This window comes from Rhea americana, unplaced genomic scaffold (assembly GCF_003343005.1).
Source record: "Rhea americana isolate MKP2758 unplaced genomic scaffold, rheAme1 scaffold_1, whole genome shotgun sequence".
Classification (NCBI taxonomy): Eukaryota; Metazoa; Chordata; class Aves; order Rheiformes; family Rheidae; genus Rhea; species Rhea americana.
Genome location: NW_028185038.1, coordinates 17,993,978 through 18,011,371, shown reverse-complemented (window position 1 = coordinate 18,011,371; position 17,394 = coordinate 17,993,978). Strand labels below are relative to the sequence as shown.

Genomic DNA, 17,394 nt, shown 5'->3' with positions numbered 1-17,394 from the left:
TCCAAGGCACTCAGATTTTTGGGTTTTTTTTTTTTTTTTTTTTTTTTTGTTTTTTTTTTACCACCAAAGGAAGTCCTTAGCTCATCTAGTCAGACCTCCTGCCACGGAGCTTCATTCGCTTGCCAATAAATCCTGCCTGTCTAAAGGAGATCTTGCAGTAGGCCACCAGGCAGGAGAGAGAGGATCTACCAGTTCCTTTAGATTTGTCCCAATGGCTTGTTGCTCTTTTAACTAGAATTTCTCTTATTTTAACATCATCCTCTGCTATATCTTCTATTAGGCGGACAAGCTCTAATACTTTCTCTCTGTGAAAGTGCTTAAGAACTAGACTCAAACCATTTATGTATATTTTTTTGTCAAGACAGAAACACTGAAGGCTCTGACTCACTCTCAGGCTTTGTTTTAGCCACTGAATCATTTCCTGGATCTTTCCCTGCACTGCACCCACTTCTACAATATTAAAAAAAAAGGGGGGGGGAGGCAGAATTCCATTACTGGTGTCATTTATGCTATATTCAGAGGTAAACTCACCTTCTTAAATTAGTTGCCACTCTCCTGGATAGCTTAATCCCCTGTTTAATTACCATGGCACATTAGTAACTTAGATAGCTGACAGCCTCTTTGAAAATTTACTATTGGAAAAGTAAACAGCACAAGCGGAATACCCTAGATGGCAATCAGAAGACTTTTCTGCACTAATTTGCGCAGACCATGTCTTTCTTAAAGATACTTTAATGAGATAGAAGAAATACAGGTACCTTTCAATTAAAGACCTATGATGTCTCTCGGGGAAACTCTTCAGGAAAATGGTGTACAGAAACAATCTGACTGCTGCTCCACGCTCTGTCTGGATACATGAAATTAAGATCTCTTGAAAAATGAAATATTTCTTGCTTTAGGCACTTTCTAACAATGTGATGTTGATCCTTTTCACTCCGATAGAACTTTAGATTTAACCTTTCTCCCAAATTTAAGTATAAAATTCAGGCTAGTTCACTTGGTATGAATTTCCCCGATTAAATGACTGTAGGAAGGGTTTCAGTGAAGTGCATATCTGGGATTACTATTTCCTTTTCTTTTTAACATCAAGCCAGTAATAACGACCTTCCAACTTGGAAGCGTCCTATGCCATGCATCCTATGCCATTTTTACGTTTCCTAGTTTCCTTATTAGAAGGCTACATTTAGAATTGAAGAGTCACATCAACCTAAGGAATAAAGTCCCTTTTAGTTGCGGTGGAGGTGATGTCTGAACACATGACGACTCCTTCAGTGTTTCTGCTGGAGGGTCTGGGGCTGGGATACAGGGCGATAGGAGGGTGAGCGTTGAAGTGTCTTCCCACCTTACCAACAGGCACAGTGAAGCCTTCATTACAGCAAAAGGATAGAAACTGCTAGCATTTGCATTTAAGCGCCCCATTTTTTTTCTGACCTTTGCTAGCTTGCTGGGAGACAGTAAATGTCCCCTCCCCTCCATCCCATGTGACCTCCGAGTTCCTCCACACGTGCTCCCACACGGAGATCCCTGCTCCCTGATTGCACAGTGGAAAAATAACTTTTTTTCTAATCGCTCTCTTCTTCCTTTCCTGTGCCTTTTTCACGCTGGCTGGAGCATCTCTAGGCTGAGGCTGATTTTCTGAGCAATAAAGGGTTTACATGTCGCTTATGATATAACCTTATAGCTCTCCAAATTGCCATGGACAGTGTATCCCCCCGTCCGGTAACTCCTGCATGTTTCTATGAAGCTCGCACCAGCTATCCTGTTTTCTCCCATTTGCCCACTCTGAATGCTAAGCAGGCTTACCTCGTGACTGGTGTTCCCAGATGCTGAGGAAACATAAATAATAAATTGAAGCATCAGATAATAGTTTTCTGGAGAGGAATTGTACAAATCAGCCATAAAAATTTTGGAGAGGGAGGTGCCTAGGGATGTGGAAGGAGAAGCAAATATTAACTGAGATTACTTCAAATATCCCTCTCTTCAGACAGAGCAGAAAGGATAGATAATGATCAAAACCTGCTTCTGAGAAAGCAGCTCCCAGCTCTTGTGACTCAGGCCCCAGTGGAGCGAAGCTAGAGAGACTATCAATGCTAAGTCCCCAAGACCTTGATGCTCTCTGCAGGAGGCACTTGAATATGTCCAAGATGATGCTACAGCCCAGCCAAGTTTTCTGATGAATAACTCAGTAGGGGGCAGGGGCCTGTTGAAGGTCATGAAACATTTCTGCTGACATTGATGTTAAATACTAAATTCTCCTGCTTTTGTACTGAAGCAGCTGGAACCCAGCAATATGCTGCAGTCCTCGCTGCTGGTGTATTTACAAAGGCAACTGCAACGAGTTGGCAGAGGAGACCACCTCTGTGAGGTAGCCCCTTGTCTTCAGCGATCACCTGAATCCATGGATCTCTCTGGGGCTTCCAGTACAAACTGTCAGACTTTCTGTCGTGAACTTCCTCTAGTAAGCAACTGATTTTTGCAGTCCCTTACACTTTTCTGTGTATTCAACAAGTTCTGGAAAAAAACAATATACAAAGGGGAAACAAAAAGCTTCCTTCTTGGCTCTGTATTAGCATTAGCAGTAGCATTTTCATTTATTAAAAACAGATAAACTTGAATTTTCATTGTTGCCTGTAGGCTTTTAGAAATGGAAGTGAGATGAAATTCTGTCCTGTGCTGTGCCAGATTTTAAGACAGTTTTGCATGTCTGAACACTTTGCTGTTTCTTCCAAGTATTTTTGCTAGTCTAATTTTCCATCCTGCAGAACTTGTCACATTTGTATGGTAGCCTAGTAAATATGATTTTTTTATATAAATGAGTATTCGCTGACTGAATACTGCAGGGTCTCTGGCTGCTCTGGGCTGGCCATGGCCAGAGCTGGTGGTTACTGTGGTCACGAGGGTCTGGTGGCCAAGGACCTCCTGCCCACCCAGCCTGAGCTCCACACTGGGAGCACCAGCAGGGCCAAGGGCTGCCCCCATTTCCTCATCCCTGCCTGGCAAACAACAGCACCAGTGTGACCCATGCTGGGCGCTGGGCAACTCTCCCACTGGAGCTTGGGCTGGGCAGAAGGGAGTCAGCGGTGGGATGAGGAGAATTAAAAACAGTCCCGGGGGACCCACGACTAGGGAGGAGGAAACCCCACAGTGGATATCACACTCCTCCCGATGAAGGTCTCAGGATTGTGGTGTTTCACCATCTTTCCCTGAATTGAAGCTGTCAGCCCTGGGATGCTGGCAAGGCGAGCACCACAGCAGAGGAAGGGGGTAGATATTGGGAAGGTGGGAACAGTTCTAATTGTATCATTAATTAAGCTTTTCAGTGCTAATTGAATAACTTGGATGATTAGACTGTTAAAACATGAATTGGGCTAAGAATAAGTTCTTAGCTCCCTTTGGCCTATAACAAGATTTTGACTTGACTTACTGTCTAAGCCCTTTTACAATCATTGTAGAGATATGTGCCCTGCTGGTGTGCAGTTCATATCCTAAGAGTGATGTCTAAAACACGGCAGACAGATCTCACCCTAGAAGTGCCTATTTCTCTCCCCTGAATGTATAAAGAGCATGGATATCGCTAGCTCAGAAGGTGATGTTTACACTGTAGATGGGTGAGGTTAGGTGAGATAAATCCCTAGCGAGGTGAATGAATCTTCACTCAGAGCAGAGATGTGAAGAACGCCCTGGGGAATCCTTCCTGATGGAAGTGTCATTAAATCCAGCATGTTACATAGCAAGTAGTCAGTGCAGCTCACTGTTCTCCTGACCTTAAATATCATATAAAATCTCGAAGTTCATTTTAGGAGCCATTGCTGGCATCCTGAATATGGCCACTCACATTTTAACAAACAGAAACAAGTTGGAGAGAGACGTAGTTAGTGAATTTCTTGAAGTGAACTAAATCCAGCCACGGCCTGAGCTGGTGGTTACTGTGGTCACCAGGGTCTGGTGGCCAAGGGCCTCCTGCCCACCCAGCCTGACCTCCACACTGGGAGCACCAGCAGGGCCAAGGGCTGCCCCCAGTTCCCCATCCCTGCCTGGCAAACAACAGCCCCCGTGTGCCCCATGCTGGGCGCTGGGCAACTCTCCCACTGGAGCTGGGGTGGGCAGAAGGGAGTCAGTGGTGGGGAGAGGAGAATTAAAAACAGCCCCAGAGAGACCCACGACTGGGAGGAGGAAACCTTGTTGTGGACATCCCACTCCTCCCAGTGAGGAGCTCAGGGAGGTGACAACTTGTCATAACCCTCTCCCTGATTCTGTTTGAGGGAGACTGAATGCGTCAGCGTTGGGATGCAGCGGGACACAGCATGGTGAGCATCACACCAGAGAAAAGGCGTAGAGACTAGGAGGGCTTTTTGCATAAAAAGTTAAATTGCGTTATGGGTGAGACCTTGCAAATATTAATTAATTGCAGCCATTATACTGTTACAGTATTATCTGGACTAACAGTAAATTCTTAGCTCCACCCATAAGTGTATTTTATTATTTCCCATAACATGAGGTTTGGCGTAACAAAACCCTGAGCCTGTCACAGCTATGATACTTTTGCCTTTCAAATTCTATTGTTCTGTTTCTGTGTTTATCCACTGTTATCTATGGGAATGGAGTAAAAACACAAATACATATTTACAGACATTATTTTTAAACCAGCCAATTCGCTTCCTTACAATCTCTAATCTTCGTGATTAGGTTGCGATTGGATTAGAATAGATGAGATGATTGTAAGAAGCTCCGCGACTAGGCTTATCCTCATAGGAGTCCTGGAGAGCACCATGAACGTAGGCCTTCTGAGAGTCCTTGCTGCAACTACATGAGCTGCCAGTAGGGACTGAGCCTGATTTCTTCAGCACAGGCATTTGCCTGACTTAACTCCATTAACTGAGAGCAGTGGAAGCCTGTTAGACCAGTATTTATTCCACTTAACTTTAGGCACTTAACTGAGGTGTCTCCATTAGGAATACAGATGCTCCAGGTTGCTTCTATAATTGATGGCTAGTCATCTCTAAAGGTAGTTTAGGTTTTGGGTGCCTTAATTAGAGAAGATCAATCTGAGCTTAAGAATCTAGATGAATAACCTCTAGAGGGAGATGTGAGCTATGTTTGGACTGTGAGACACGCTTCTTGTACAACAGAAACATCACTCAAAACATAGGGAGCCTCCCGGCCCTTCTTGTGCAACTTTTGTAATACTCTCATACACAGATGTCCTGCAAAGTTTAAAAACTAATATTGTGCTGGGCTTTACCAGAGACTTCCCTTGCTGGAGCTAGAAGAACAATTATGTTGGCTATAAGCAGTAGTAGGTTGTCATAAATTGGATTAAACACTTAGAAGAGGCTTTGTACCATCTGTCTCTTTTAAAATGATTTGAAAATTCATTTCGTAAGAGGTACACTGGACAATTTCAAATGTTCTCAGTCTCCAAATGGAAAAGATATTCACTCAAGTGGTAAATCTGGGAATGTAACCTTGGTATAGAAACACTTCCATGTGACTTACCTGGCTAGTCACAATGGCAAAAATGAATGTGCAGAGTTTTGTATTTGTTCTTTGGCTGTTTTTGTTTTGGTTTAGCAAAATAGTTAGCACTATAGATGTATATGGCTCCTTTGAAATCCAAGGTTGAATTCTTGCCAATATTCAACATAGGCTTTATATGCATAAACTTTTTTGAGCTGGATGAAGAACCCTTTCCAGAATCCGCAGGATACAGCTTCCCTTCTTCTGTTTGGGATTTCATCTATTTCTTCTGCTGCACCAGTGCTTAGTACTACGACACCTCTGGTTTCCAGCTTTATACATCAGTGTATACAGAATGCCAACAAAATATTTTTTGCTCTGCCTTTGTGCTTCCAGGCCTTTTTGCAGTGCTTACAACTTTTAGAGTTATTCATATAGTCATTTCTTGAAATTGCACAAATCATGTACTTTTTTATTCAGTCAGTCAGTAAGGAAGGCTGAGTTCATCAGTTCAATAGGCTACCCAGATAAGAAAGGATTGAGAGAGAATTTTTATTGTTCTGAAGATTTGGTATTCAGACATTATAGACCTGAGTAAATTCTAATTGTGTTTTTAACTCTACATTTAATAAATGGACCATGGAGAAGGAAAAAAAAGGCTGTGCGCAGTGGGAGGAAAAACAGGAAATGAGACCATGAATCAAGTCTGGTCTTAGAAATGACAGTCAGTCTGGCTACAAATTCTGCCGCTTACTTGCAATTGATGTGAACCATACCAGTCAGATAAAAGTATATCAACATAAATAATCACATATTAATATGACATAATATGAATATATTAACTTTTGAAGTCCATAGCCAAATCCAGGGGTCTTGAACCACATGATATGCATTAAGTAAATAAGCTTTGCAAAGGCTTTTGGTAGATAATGCTGCAAGGCACGAGATCCAGGCTGCACTCTATGGAAAGTGCAGAGATCTCTTGCATGATAATATACAGCACATAATAGCCAATGAAGAAATAAATAGTAATAAAACATCCTACCTACTCTAGAACTGGTATCCAGAAGTGCTGGTTTTCTGCAGACAGCACAAATCACCTGGAGCTGCCTCAGAAATGAACTAGAAATCCATCCTCACTGCTGCAATGAATACGATGAATTGAACTCGCCCCTTCTGCTCAGAGAGAGAAGAATCATTCATCTTTATTCACTGATCAAACTGTTAACCTTGATGTCCCAGTAAACCAAACCACGCAGATGCGACTTTCCCTATGACATCAACCAGTATCTGTTGCTGATAGGGAGCAAAATTCTAGCATGCTCTGCTCTTAAATTAATGAGAATGAAATACTGAATGTGAAAAGCAAAACAATGACTAAAGCACTGAGTCTCAGATAAGCCATCAACTTTCAGCTTCTGCTGGAGCTGAACTGGAATTGAAAGGTAATGTGCTCTGCCCTTTATATAACCAGGCCTTTAAATATATTTGCAAAGCTCATGAGAACAAACTGATGGTTTAGCTTAATTTGCCCTGCACTCATTATGGATACTGAAAATCATGCCAATAGCATCAAGGAAAGCAGGATTTCGCACACCAGGAAAGTACTGAAGATGCATTACTTATTCTTGAAACCTCATCTTATGGCAAAAGATACTGTCGACTGTCACATCCATATTAAAAGGAAAGAGTAATTCCCAAATTTGGAGAACGTGCAGACTTGGATATTATGGTCAATGCTGCTAAGGAGGAACCCAGGTAAAATGAAAGTCTCTCCATGCTGAACATTTCTAAAGAACAGATCACTATCAAGGGATAATCATGTGAAGTCATAAGGTAGGACATGCTCACCATGGCACTGACTGAGCAGAATGATCCTCTGCAGAAGAATAAAAGCTCACAGCAGGTGTGCAATGAGCCTTTATATGTCTCCTCGTCTATCAAGTGTGTATTTTCATGGCATTTTTAAAGTTTGAAATTTAGTAATAACTTGGCCTGGGCTCATTAGGATTTATTTGTTTGTGAATGTCTGGCCATGCTGTCCTTCTCTACTCTTTGGCATCACCTTATAACTAACTATTTGAGTAGTAAATGGTACAAGAAATATTTCTGCCACAAAGGAATATGTCCAGACAAGGACAAATCAAGAGAGGACAGCAGCATTGCTTTTTTAACAAAGGGTCAAGAGTTTATAATCTGGACATAAAAATGTGCTGGGTATGTGGAAAAGCACATAGTGCCACAGAAAGTAAAGATTTTTAACCTAATAAAATACTGCTTGTGTTTTTCAGCTACACAGTGAAACATCTGAAGTTTCCCAATTTGAGATGGATTTTCTGTTTATGCAATTCAGAAATGGGTTCAAATCAAACAAGAATCATAAGCAGTGAATGGATTTGTATTGATTGTTACATCTTTATTTGACATCCTGCTTTTGCATTATCTTTGTTCTTAGTAGGAAGGATGTTTTATTTGATAACCAGAGAGAGCTAACATAGAAGACCAATGTTCTGCTTCTTTGGCACTGACTTACTGGACAGCTTTGGGCATGCTCCTCCATCGTACATATCTTAGAATGGTTTTACCTTGACTGAAGAGTGGGGTGCTGGTATTTGAGGTAGCTCATATATCAAAAGCAGCCTGGCCTGGCTGCACAGAACTCCGGTAGACTGATTAACACTGCTGAGTGGTAACATAAATTACTCTGTGCTGAGCTCTGTTTTGATGCGTTTTGATTATTGCTGCTGCCGGCACTAGTTAATTTAAACCAGGTTGGTTTTTTTCCATGCAACACAGCAGTCAAATCTGTGTATCGCATTGATACAAAGTACTCTTATAATAAGCATATTATTTATGAGGATATTTAAAATGTTTGAAGGAAATTTTTAAACACAGAAAATAACTTCTTTCTGTATTTACAAATTGCTTGTTAAAGTTGTAAAATAATCATGAGTTTATTCGCAGGCCGTTAATGAACAGTTCTCGTCTGCAAATTTGTTGTAGCTTTTTTTATGTTAATTTGTAATACTTTTTTTCATTCACTATTGTCCTTGAAAGAGCCCCCGGATATGTTTGACAGTCCACAGAGAAAAGCTTCTGACATATATATATATATAACTCTGGCCTGCAGCAAATAGTCTTTTACTTCCACCTATTATAGGGGAGCCATAAATTCTGGGGTACCACAGTCTTGCTTTTTCTACAGCTAGTGAACCTTATGGACATATCAAATGACCCAGAGCAATTTTGAGATGTAATTCTGCCCATTTGTTCTTCAAAAATGGCTTTTCCCTGAAATCTATGCATATGTTACAGCATTCTGTAATTACAAGTCATACAGAATAATCATAAAACCCATAGTAGAAAATAGCTCTTGTTAAAATCTTAATTCTCAAATATAAATCTTCTATGCAGCAAGACAAGAACATTTTCTCAGAAATCTCCAAACAGAGGACAACATATTAGAAGAGCTGATTCTGATTTGGAGAAGAGCATTTCCACAGCAGTTACATAACTAACTGAATAAACAAAACATGACCCTCAAAAAATTCCTGCTGCAGGAAGGAAAAAAAAATCAGTAAGCCCTCAGCTTGTTGGTGCTCACAAGCTATCAAGACAGACACAGATGCACAGTCCATCTATTCCCTTAAAAGCGTATTTGCCATTCACCAGCGTGCTGAATTCCTAACTGTCCCTTCAAAGAAACTTGTTTAACATCTATAAAAACAGGCATAAACATCACATCACATACCTCAAGAGAACAGCTCGTATGTCCTTCATATATTTTCAAGCAATTTTTATTTGATAGTAAGGTGCCTATCAGACAATGCTTCAGCTATATCTTAAGCCCCAGGAAAGGCAGATACTGCTGAAATGTTGGCTGATAGACACTTCACATCCAAATAAAAATTGCTTGAGTATGTATCAAGGACATGTGAGTAGTTCTGTTGATGCAAACAACATGATGCTTACATCTACTCTGAGAAATGAAATGAGTCAGATGACACTGCCTGCAACAATCCATTATTTTGACCATGAGCCAGCAATGTGCCCTTGTGGCTAAGAAGGCCAATGGTCTCCTGGGGTGCATTGGGAAGAGTGTTGCCAGCAGGTCGAGGGAGGTGATCCTGCCCCTCCGCTCAGCCCTGGGGAGGCCTCATCTTGAGTCCTGTGTCCAGTTCTGGGTTCCCCAGTCCAACACAGACATGGAGCTACTGGAGAGAGTCCAGCATAGGGCTACGAAGATGATCAGAGGGCTGGAGCACCTGCCCTCTGATGAACGGCTGCGAGAGCTGGGCCTGTTCAGCCTGGGGAAGAGAAGGCTGAGGGGGGATCTGATCAATGTGTACAAGTACCTGAAGGGAGGGTGTCAAGGGGACAGGGACAAACTCTTTTGTCTCATGTGACAGGACAAGAGGCAATGGGCAGAAATTGAAGCACAGGAAGTTCTGCCTGAGCGTGAGGCGGAATTTCTTCCCTGTGAGAGTGACGGAGCCCTGGCACAGGTTGCCCAGAGAGGTCGTGGAGTCTCCTTCTGCGGAGATATTCAAGGCCCGCCTGGATGCAACCCTGTCTACCGTGCTGTAGGTGACCCTGCTGAGCAGGGGTGTTGGACTAGATGATCTCCAGAGGTCCCTTCCAACCTTACTATGATTATGATCAGAAGTAAATACACTTGGACAAATTTCTTACAAGGGAGTGGACGAGTTCGGTGTTAACTTCAGTAAAAATACCTTGAGCCAAGGTGGGAAGGTCTTTTAAGGGTGAAAAAAAAAAAAGCTGGAGATTCCCAAAATATTGTGGTTGTTAATATTTGTATTTCACTGGTGTCAAGGAATCCCTGCAGAGGACTGGGGTTTCATTGCACTTAATATCTTGGCTAATGACACAGTGGATAGATAAAACAAGAGGCCAGATGGTAAAAATTCATAAATGCCACCTACGTAAAAGCATTTTTTGCCCTATACTTAGGCAAGAGTGACCTGAAGATGTGTCTCAACAGTATTTTTTTTCTACCCTGATACCCTATGAGATCTTTTTTTCTTTCTCGCTTCAGGGGTCTCCCCAACCCCTATCGCCGTGCTCCAGAAACGCACACAGGCCTCACCCGACCCGCAGCGGGGGGTTAGGAGCGGCACAGCCGCATCCCAGCTGAGCTTGTACCGCCGGCTGAAAACTGCAAACGCGTTGTGTGGTGTTAACGTTACGCTGCCGACCTCTTGGAAAGAAAATCACATCTCCAGAGGGGTCGCGTTGGCGGCTGAAACCGAAGCGAGGCCTTTGCACACGGGCCTCGAGCCGCCACCCCAGAGCCAGGACACTCGAGGACTACGCTACCCAGCGTGCCCTGCGAGCGCGCACCGCCCCCCGCCGCCACGGCCCGCCGCTAAGCACCCTGGGACTTGTAGGCCACGCCCCCCTCCAACCCTCCTCGGGAAGTTTAAACTGAGAAAGTTTGCGGACCCAGGGTACCTTGCCGCTCTCCGGCCTAGGTGCGCGGTTTCCATGGCTACCGCCCCGCAGCCAATGGGGAGTGGGGTTCTATGCGCGGGGGGCGGGGCCGGGCGAGCGGCGGGCCAATGAGGGGCGGCGTTGTTGCGGGGCGAGCTGGCAGCGGGTACGGCGAGTCTCCTTGGCGCCGTCCCTGGCGGGCGGCGGCCTGGTGGCGCCGGGCGAAGATGGGCGGCGGCGGGAGCAGCACCCGGCGCGTCACCTTCGAGGCGGACGAGAACGAGAACATCACGGTGGTGAAGGGCGTGCGGGTGAGAGCGGGGGCGCCCGGGGCCTGCCTCGCCGCGGCTGCCCCGGCCCCTCTGCCGTCTCCCGCCCTCCTCTTCCTCCTCCTGCTGCCCCCGCGGGCCGCGACCGTCCCCTGCGCTCGCCTCTCGCCGTCGCTCCTCTCCCTTCCCTCTCCCCGAGCCACCTCCACTTGTTTCCTGTCCCGCTTTGCTCTCTCTCTCTCTCTTTTTTTTTTCAGTGATTTTCTTTTTAAATTTCGAGGCCCGACGACAGCTGCTTAGGTGCAGCGAGAGGTGTCTCTCGGCAGGAAGCCGTGATCGGGAAGCTCTGAGCAGGCGCCTTCGCCCCTAGCGAGGCAGAAGGGCAGAGCAGTCGTGGGAGATGCAGGACTTGTTCTGCCTCTCTCTTCCCCCTTCTCTTTCCTCCCCCCTGAATATTCTGCTGTGTCCCACATGCAGTATGTAGTCTCATGTGTACCCGCAGAAACACTCCCTTTCCCCCCTATCTGCAGCATGGTTTAACAGTAAGGCAGGTTTCCTGTGACACAGCACATTTTGGCAAGTCTTGCAGCTTGTAAGTTTTTCAGTGAAACGCACTGTGTAGTTCCTATCTGGAATGAGGAGGAGTTGTCCTTTATCGCTGCCCCTAAGGGAGAGTGTTGTAGCGTGAGTAAACACAGTAATTGTTGCTTATCTCTGCATACTTTTTCTGTTGTGGTCATTTAATGATTGCAGACAAATACCTCAGGGTAACGTAAGAGCTCGTGAAAGAGAGTTCATCCTCTTTAAAACACACTAAGCACTGGAACAGAGTGAGGTATTTGTTATCTCATTTCTTGCTACAGCTGCTTCAATACTAGGAATTAATATTGAAATATCCTGGATATGGAAAAATTGGGAATAGAAAATGTTATCACAGATACTAGGAAGGTTTAGGTTTTGCTGAATAATCTTGGTGAATAAAGCATCTGAGAATGGGTCTGTTTACATGTGTACTGCTGTGTGAGGTTCAGAGTTCTAGGACTGGGCTCAGTAACCTTTAGCTGAAGGAATTTCACACAGTCAGTTGCATGCTGGATTACAAATTTTAGCAAAATCTTTCTAAAAGGAGCTTCTGCCACTGAAACACGCTATCCTGTAAGTAGTAATATTTTGATAAATTGCTAATTAAAACAAATTTTCCTTGGGCAGTCAGAACAGTATTTTTAAGGAGTGGACGTATGAGGAAACCAGCAGAAAGTTCTAAAATGGAAAGTGGAACTTTCATGTTGTTACTGCTTTAACTTATGTTAAATATCTTTGTGGGCTGGATTAGGTCTGCAGCTGGGCATACTTTTATTCTCAGTTTGGTTCCATGTAAATTATGACAATATTTTATGTGTGCGTTTGTCAAAACTAAAATGAACTTAGTGGTTGGCTAGACTTGCTATTACTACTTGTATTACCCAAGTATCTTGAGGACTTTATAAAGGTGAAGTTTTCCCTATGATAAATGCTATGCAACTGTACACTGTGGTATTTAACTGTCATACAAATAACTTGAGAAAGACAAAAAGGCTGATGAATTACAGGCAACATGTCAAAGGGTATTGTTTCCTTTACTGTCCCCTTTCCTTTTAATTTATCATATCAATTCCTTGTCTTCTCTCACCTTCAACCTTTTTTTTTTTTTCCTATGAAAGCCCAAACTATCTTGTTCTACCTGATTGTTTGCAGTCAGGTTGGTTGATCACCATACAAAGAAGGGGAAAGGTAGTGGAAGTAACTTCTTTGTTGTTGATAAAATCTTAAGCTGCTGTCATATTTTACTCTGTGGGCTTACTCCCTTCTTTAAAGTTTTACTTAATTTTTCTTTAGGGGAGGTGTAATAGGAAGGCGGAAATGCTGTCTGACTCTTTTTTTGGGTGTTTTTTTTCCAGCTATCTGACAATGTCATTGATCGTATGAAGGAACCTTCCTCGCCCAGTGGAAGACCGCAGTCTCAGAACCGATCGGCGTCTGGTGCAGGTATGCTCATCTCTTCTGTTTTTTAATGAGAGAAAGAAAATATTGAGTGTGGCTTTCAGATCATTGTAGTGAACACATCACCATTTCATAGAGATAATTTTTCACATTAATTTTTTTTGCTGATCATTTGCTTTTTCAAAAAAAATCCTCATTTAAAGTATGCTCTGGATTCTGAAGTGAAAATTCTAGCGTATTTGAGCAAAAGGGATTTTAATGTAGTGAACAACATCTATTGAAATATACTGAAACAAAACTGGAAGAATGATACATTATTTCCTCATCATAGAATTGTATACAGTTTATACATACTGATAGCTCAAAATGATGGTTTTGTCAACATTTTGTCTTTCATTATTGAGGACTGTTCAAAAGCATCAAATAGACTCTGTGACAGAGAGCCAGTAGTGTAATTTAAAACAGTTCGGCACAGTGAACAAGACATAGCAACTACAGGAGTGAAAATGAGTGACAGAGATTGGAGCATGTGATTTACGTTCGACTGTGTGGAAACCTGCAGTGTTCAAGTAAGGCTTCTTCTGATGCTGCAGAAATATCAATGATAGCGGTATTCCTGAAGGGCCACCTTTCTAACAGGTGGATTTTTTTTTAAATACCAAGGACTGTTGCAAAAGTGGGCCTTTCAGTGAGACTTGGGTGAATAGAATGTAGCATCTTTCATCTAGAGCATTGAAAAATTGGTTTTGTATTGCTTAACTAAAGATGTCTATGGTGTAGGTGTCTGCCTCTAATCTGGGCTCGTTTCGTAGTCAATGGAAAGAAAAAGACACTTTGAGGGGATGAATTACATCTGTCTCAGTTTAGAATTCTAATTTAGGATGAAATGGATTGCTAAAGCTCTGTTTGTCCTGGGTGAAGGATTCAGCTGTAAACAATCCCACGTGTTTTACAAATATTGGGGCTCCCAAGCAATACTATTCTAGAGATTTGTATTTCTGTTTTATAAATGGGAAGACTCTGGTGCAATGAAGACAAGTAACAACTAAGGACTAAAAATAATTTAAGCTGTCACCTGATTTATGAAATGTAGCCTTATACTCCTTAAAATTGGCTAGAAATTTAATGTTTACTTCCATATGTTTTGGATGGAGTTAGGCTGTAGTTTTATTTGTGAACTGCTAGAAACTTTCTGTCCCTCTCTTTTTCCCAATAATGGCCTCCTTCTGATGTACATGTATTTTGTTATGATGAAAAAATTCTAGGAAATGAGTTATGTATATTTTCTCTGAAATAGTAAGTGCACATCCTACATGTTTTCATTTGTGATGCTCCTTGTTTTTTCATCCCTAACCTGGGTTATGGAAGTAGCCTTTTGAATAAGCAACTGTAATTTTTGGGATGTGGTGACTGGAGATGAAGGCTAGAAGACCTCAGAAATTATTTGCTGTTTCACAGTTTGCACATATCTTGGTACTTTAATTTTGTTTCTTTCTATATGTTAGAAATAACTTCAACTTCATTTTTTTCTGCCTTTTATTGGAAGGCTTAATGAATTACTTGACCCTTTGTAAGCTTTTGGAAACCTTATGCTTATTTCTGCTTCAAGAACTAGTAATTTAGGTGAAGTGATTGTATTTTCCCAGGAAAGTACAATCAAGGTTATACCTCAGTTTTATCGCTAAAATAATTTGTATTTAAGAGGATTAAATTATACTTAAGTGCATATTTCCACACCATATGTTTTCACTGAATGTTTTCTGAGGTAGAATTACAAACTTCTGAATTACAAACTATTGAATTTCTTTGCTGTTAGACTAGTAGTCTCATTTGTTTATTTTATAGATAGATCTAACTTGTCAGTCTGCATTTGTCTAATAAGCTGGTATTGCAGGAAGAGCACTCGTATCAGAGTTAGTGCTCTGATGACTTCATGTGAAAATTCAGTGTGTTGGTGGCTCTGAGGCTGGATCTCGGATCTGGGGTTCTTCTGCATGAGGTGTTGTGGTGCAGTAGTGCTGAGTCTGTGGTTTATTGGTTAAGCTTCTTGTGCTGATAACAACAGAAGTGATTCTGGAGAGCTTCTCCCTTCCCGCTTATGAATCAGGTAGTGTTGACTTGTTACTCTATCAAACTGCATCACTAACTGCTTAAAAAGAGAGTTTTCCAAGGATGGTGTTGTATTGGAGTCTGGTTCTGGCCTTTGGACTATCAGCTGGACAGCTAAAATCTTGACATTTTGGTAGCCCTGCATTTATATCTTAATATATTCTAGATAAGTGGCACCTTCCTACAGAAATAATAATAATAAAAAAAGTCTGGGGGGGGGGAACACATGTAAAGCGATTAAAAACAGCCCTTTCTCTTTTTGGTTGAGGAATAATGGATTGCTTTACTTGAAAGAATGTGTATCTAGCTGCTTGCCAATATATGATGAATTTATTGACTCTGTTTTGGAAAGGGAAAATGAAATTACATACACTTACAATGAAATCTGACATCTAAAAACTATGTCTTAAAACATCCTAGCTTCCTTGGATCGTTTTCTGACTTCTCAGTAATATTAAATGCACTAAAACATTTAACAAGTGTAAAATCTTTGAAGTATATCTATAATTCCTAAAGCAATATTGATGAAAAGTAATTTGGGCAGACTGAGTACTCTTTCTGAGCTTGTATTATACCTATGGTTTTAGTCATAACAGACAAAGGGAATGGTTTAATTCATTTTAACTTAGTGGATGTCTGGAAAGCTAATATTCCATTATGGAGGGGAGGGGGAAATAGAAGAACAATGCTTAAATTACCAGGAGTGTCTACACGTTTTTTTTTTTCCTTTGCAGACAGCGATTATACTGTGTGTTTTTTTTTGTTTTGTTTTTTTTCCCCAGAGGACCACCTTTCCCTTTTAAACTATGTATTATTTGTTACTGTTACTAAAGTATATCCATGAAAAAAATGTCTCAAAGTACTGCGTAAGTGTGTGATAAGGTGAGCACTGCTGCTTCCTCCTCAGAAATTGGGTTGGGCGTTTTATGTCTCCACTGGAGAAACCTGTGACTTAGCCTTTTTCATTTGTGTGGAATGATGTCTTTTGATTGTCTACTTTGTTTTGGTGTCCATATGTCTGAGGAGTAAGCTCAGGAAGGCTTGGCAAGTCCTTTAGGACAGCAGTCCAATACTCAGGAAAACAAGCAGATGTATCGGGAAACTGGTTTGGCTAAAGAAGAAGCTCGTGATGGAGCTCCAGGGGAAAAATACAGTCCACAGGAGGTGGAAACAGGGACAGATTACAGAAGAGGAATTTGGAAATCTTACTGTAGTGTTAATGGTGTTAGGGAAGACAGACTTGCACCTTGAGTTCGGATTTGGAAGGGATATCAAGGGCAGCAAAAATCTTCTGCAAATAAATCCTTCTTCTAGTTCTGTGCCATTTAATGTATTAATTACCATCCTATACCTTTTTGTAGTAACAACACTCCTTCTTTGTAGAAAATGAAAGATAAAGTAAACTGACATTTCCATAACATTGCTGTGTATAAAGGGAACCCAGGCAAGATTTCTATTGACTCTAGAAGAGGACAGACAAAGCTTTAGCAAGACATTTTGGTGGCTGTGTTGGCTGCCTGCGGTTTATCTTGCCGTGAGGTACCTGTAAATCTCAGGCAGCTCCTTTTAGCCACTAACATGGCTTTGCAAACTTTCTTCCTCTAGCATCAGCAGGAGAGCTTTGTCTTTTTTCGTTTGGTAATGTTTATCTTGCTTGTTTATCTAGATATATCTCTGAATACTCTTTAATTCGGAATTCTAAACTTAACTGGTACTGAAAACATATGTGAAATAATCAAATAGTGATTTTTTCATTCAATCAGCTGAGCCGTCTGGACCACTGGTAGCCCGGAGGACCGTGATTTGCAGCCTATCGAATGATACTGGATTGTTAGTGTGTTTGTGATTTTGGTTTGATTTTTTTCCCTTTGTTCTCTGCAAAAAGTTTTTTCATAGAGGTGTAAAGAGATTTGTGAGAAATATTGAAGGCCAGTTATAGGCTTTAGAAGCTTCCAGGATTCTCAGACCAAATCTTGCAGTTATCAAAGAATATATTCCGAAGAATATCTGGCAGTTTAGCTGACTAAGGTTGGTCGTACTGTCCTTAACTAAGGAAGTAGTTATATGGTGTGATGCAGTGTCTTGTAGAGGAACGGTATTTTCGTTACAATTTTGTTGGTTATGAGAT

General features: G+C 41.9%; 1 protein-coding gene across 2 annotated transcripts in view; it reads left to right on the top strand.

The window, feature by feature from the left end:
* The first annotated feature begins 11,051 nt into the window (after positions 1 to 11,051).
* The window catches only part of CHCHD3 (coiled-coil-helix-coiled-coil-helix domain containing 3), a 150,216-nt gene continuing 143,873 nt past the window's right edge, over positions 11,052 to 17,394 (top strand). For both annotated transcript variants that reach the window (XM_085299759.1, XM_085299751.1), the window contains exons 1-2: positions 11,052 to 11,219; positions 13,115 to 13,202. In XM_085299759.1, the coding sequence (XP_085155885.1) occupies positions 11,136 to 11,219; positions 13,115 to 13,202 (172 nt within the window). In that variant the 5' untranslated portion in view covers positions 11,052 to 11,135. The remainder of the gene's footprint in view (positions 11,220 to 13,114; positions 13,203 to 17,394) is intronic.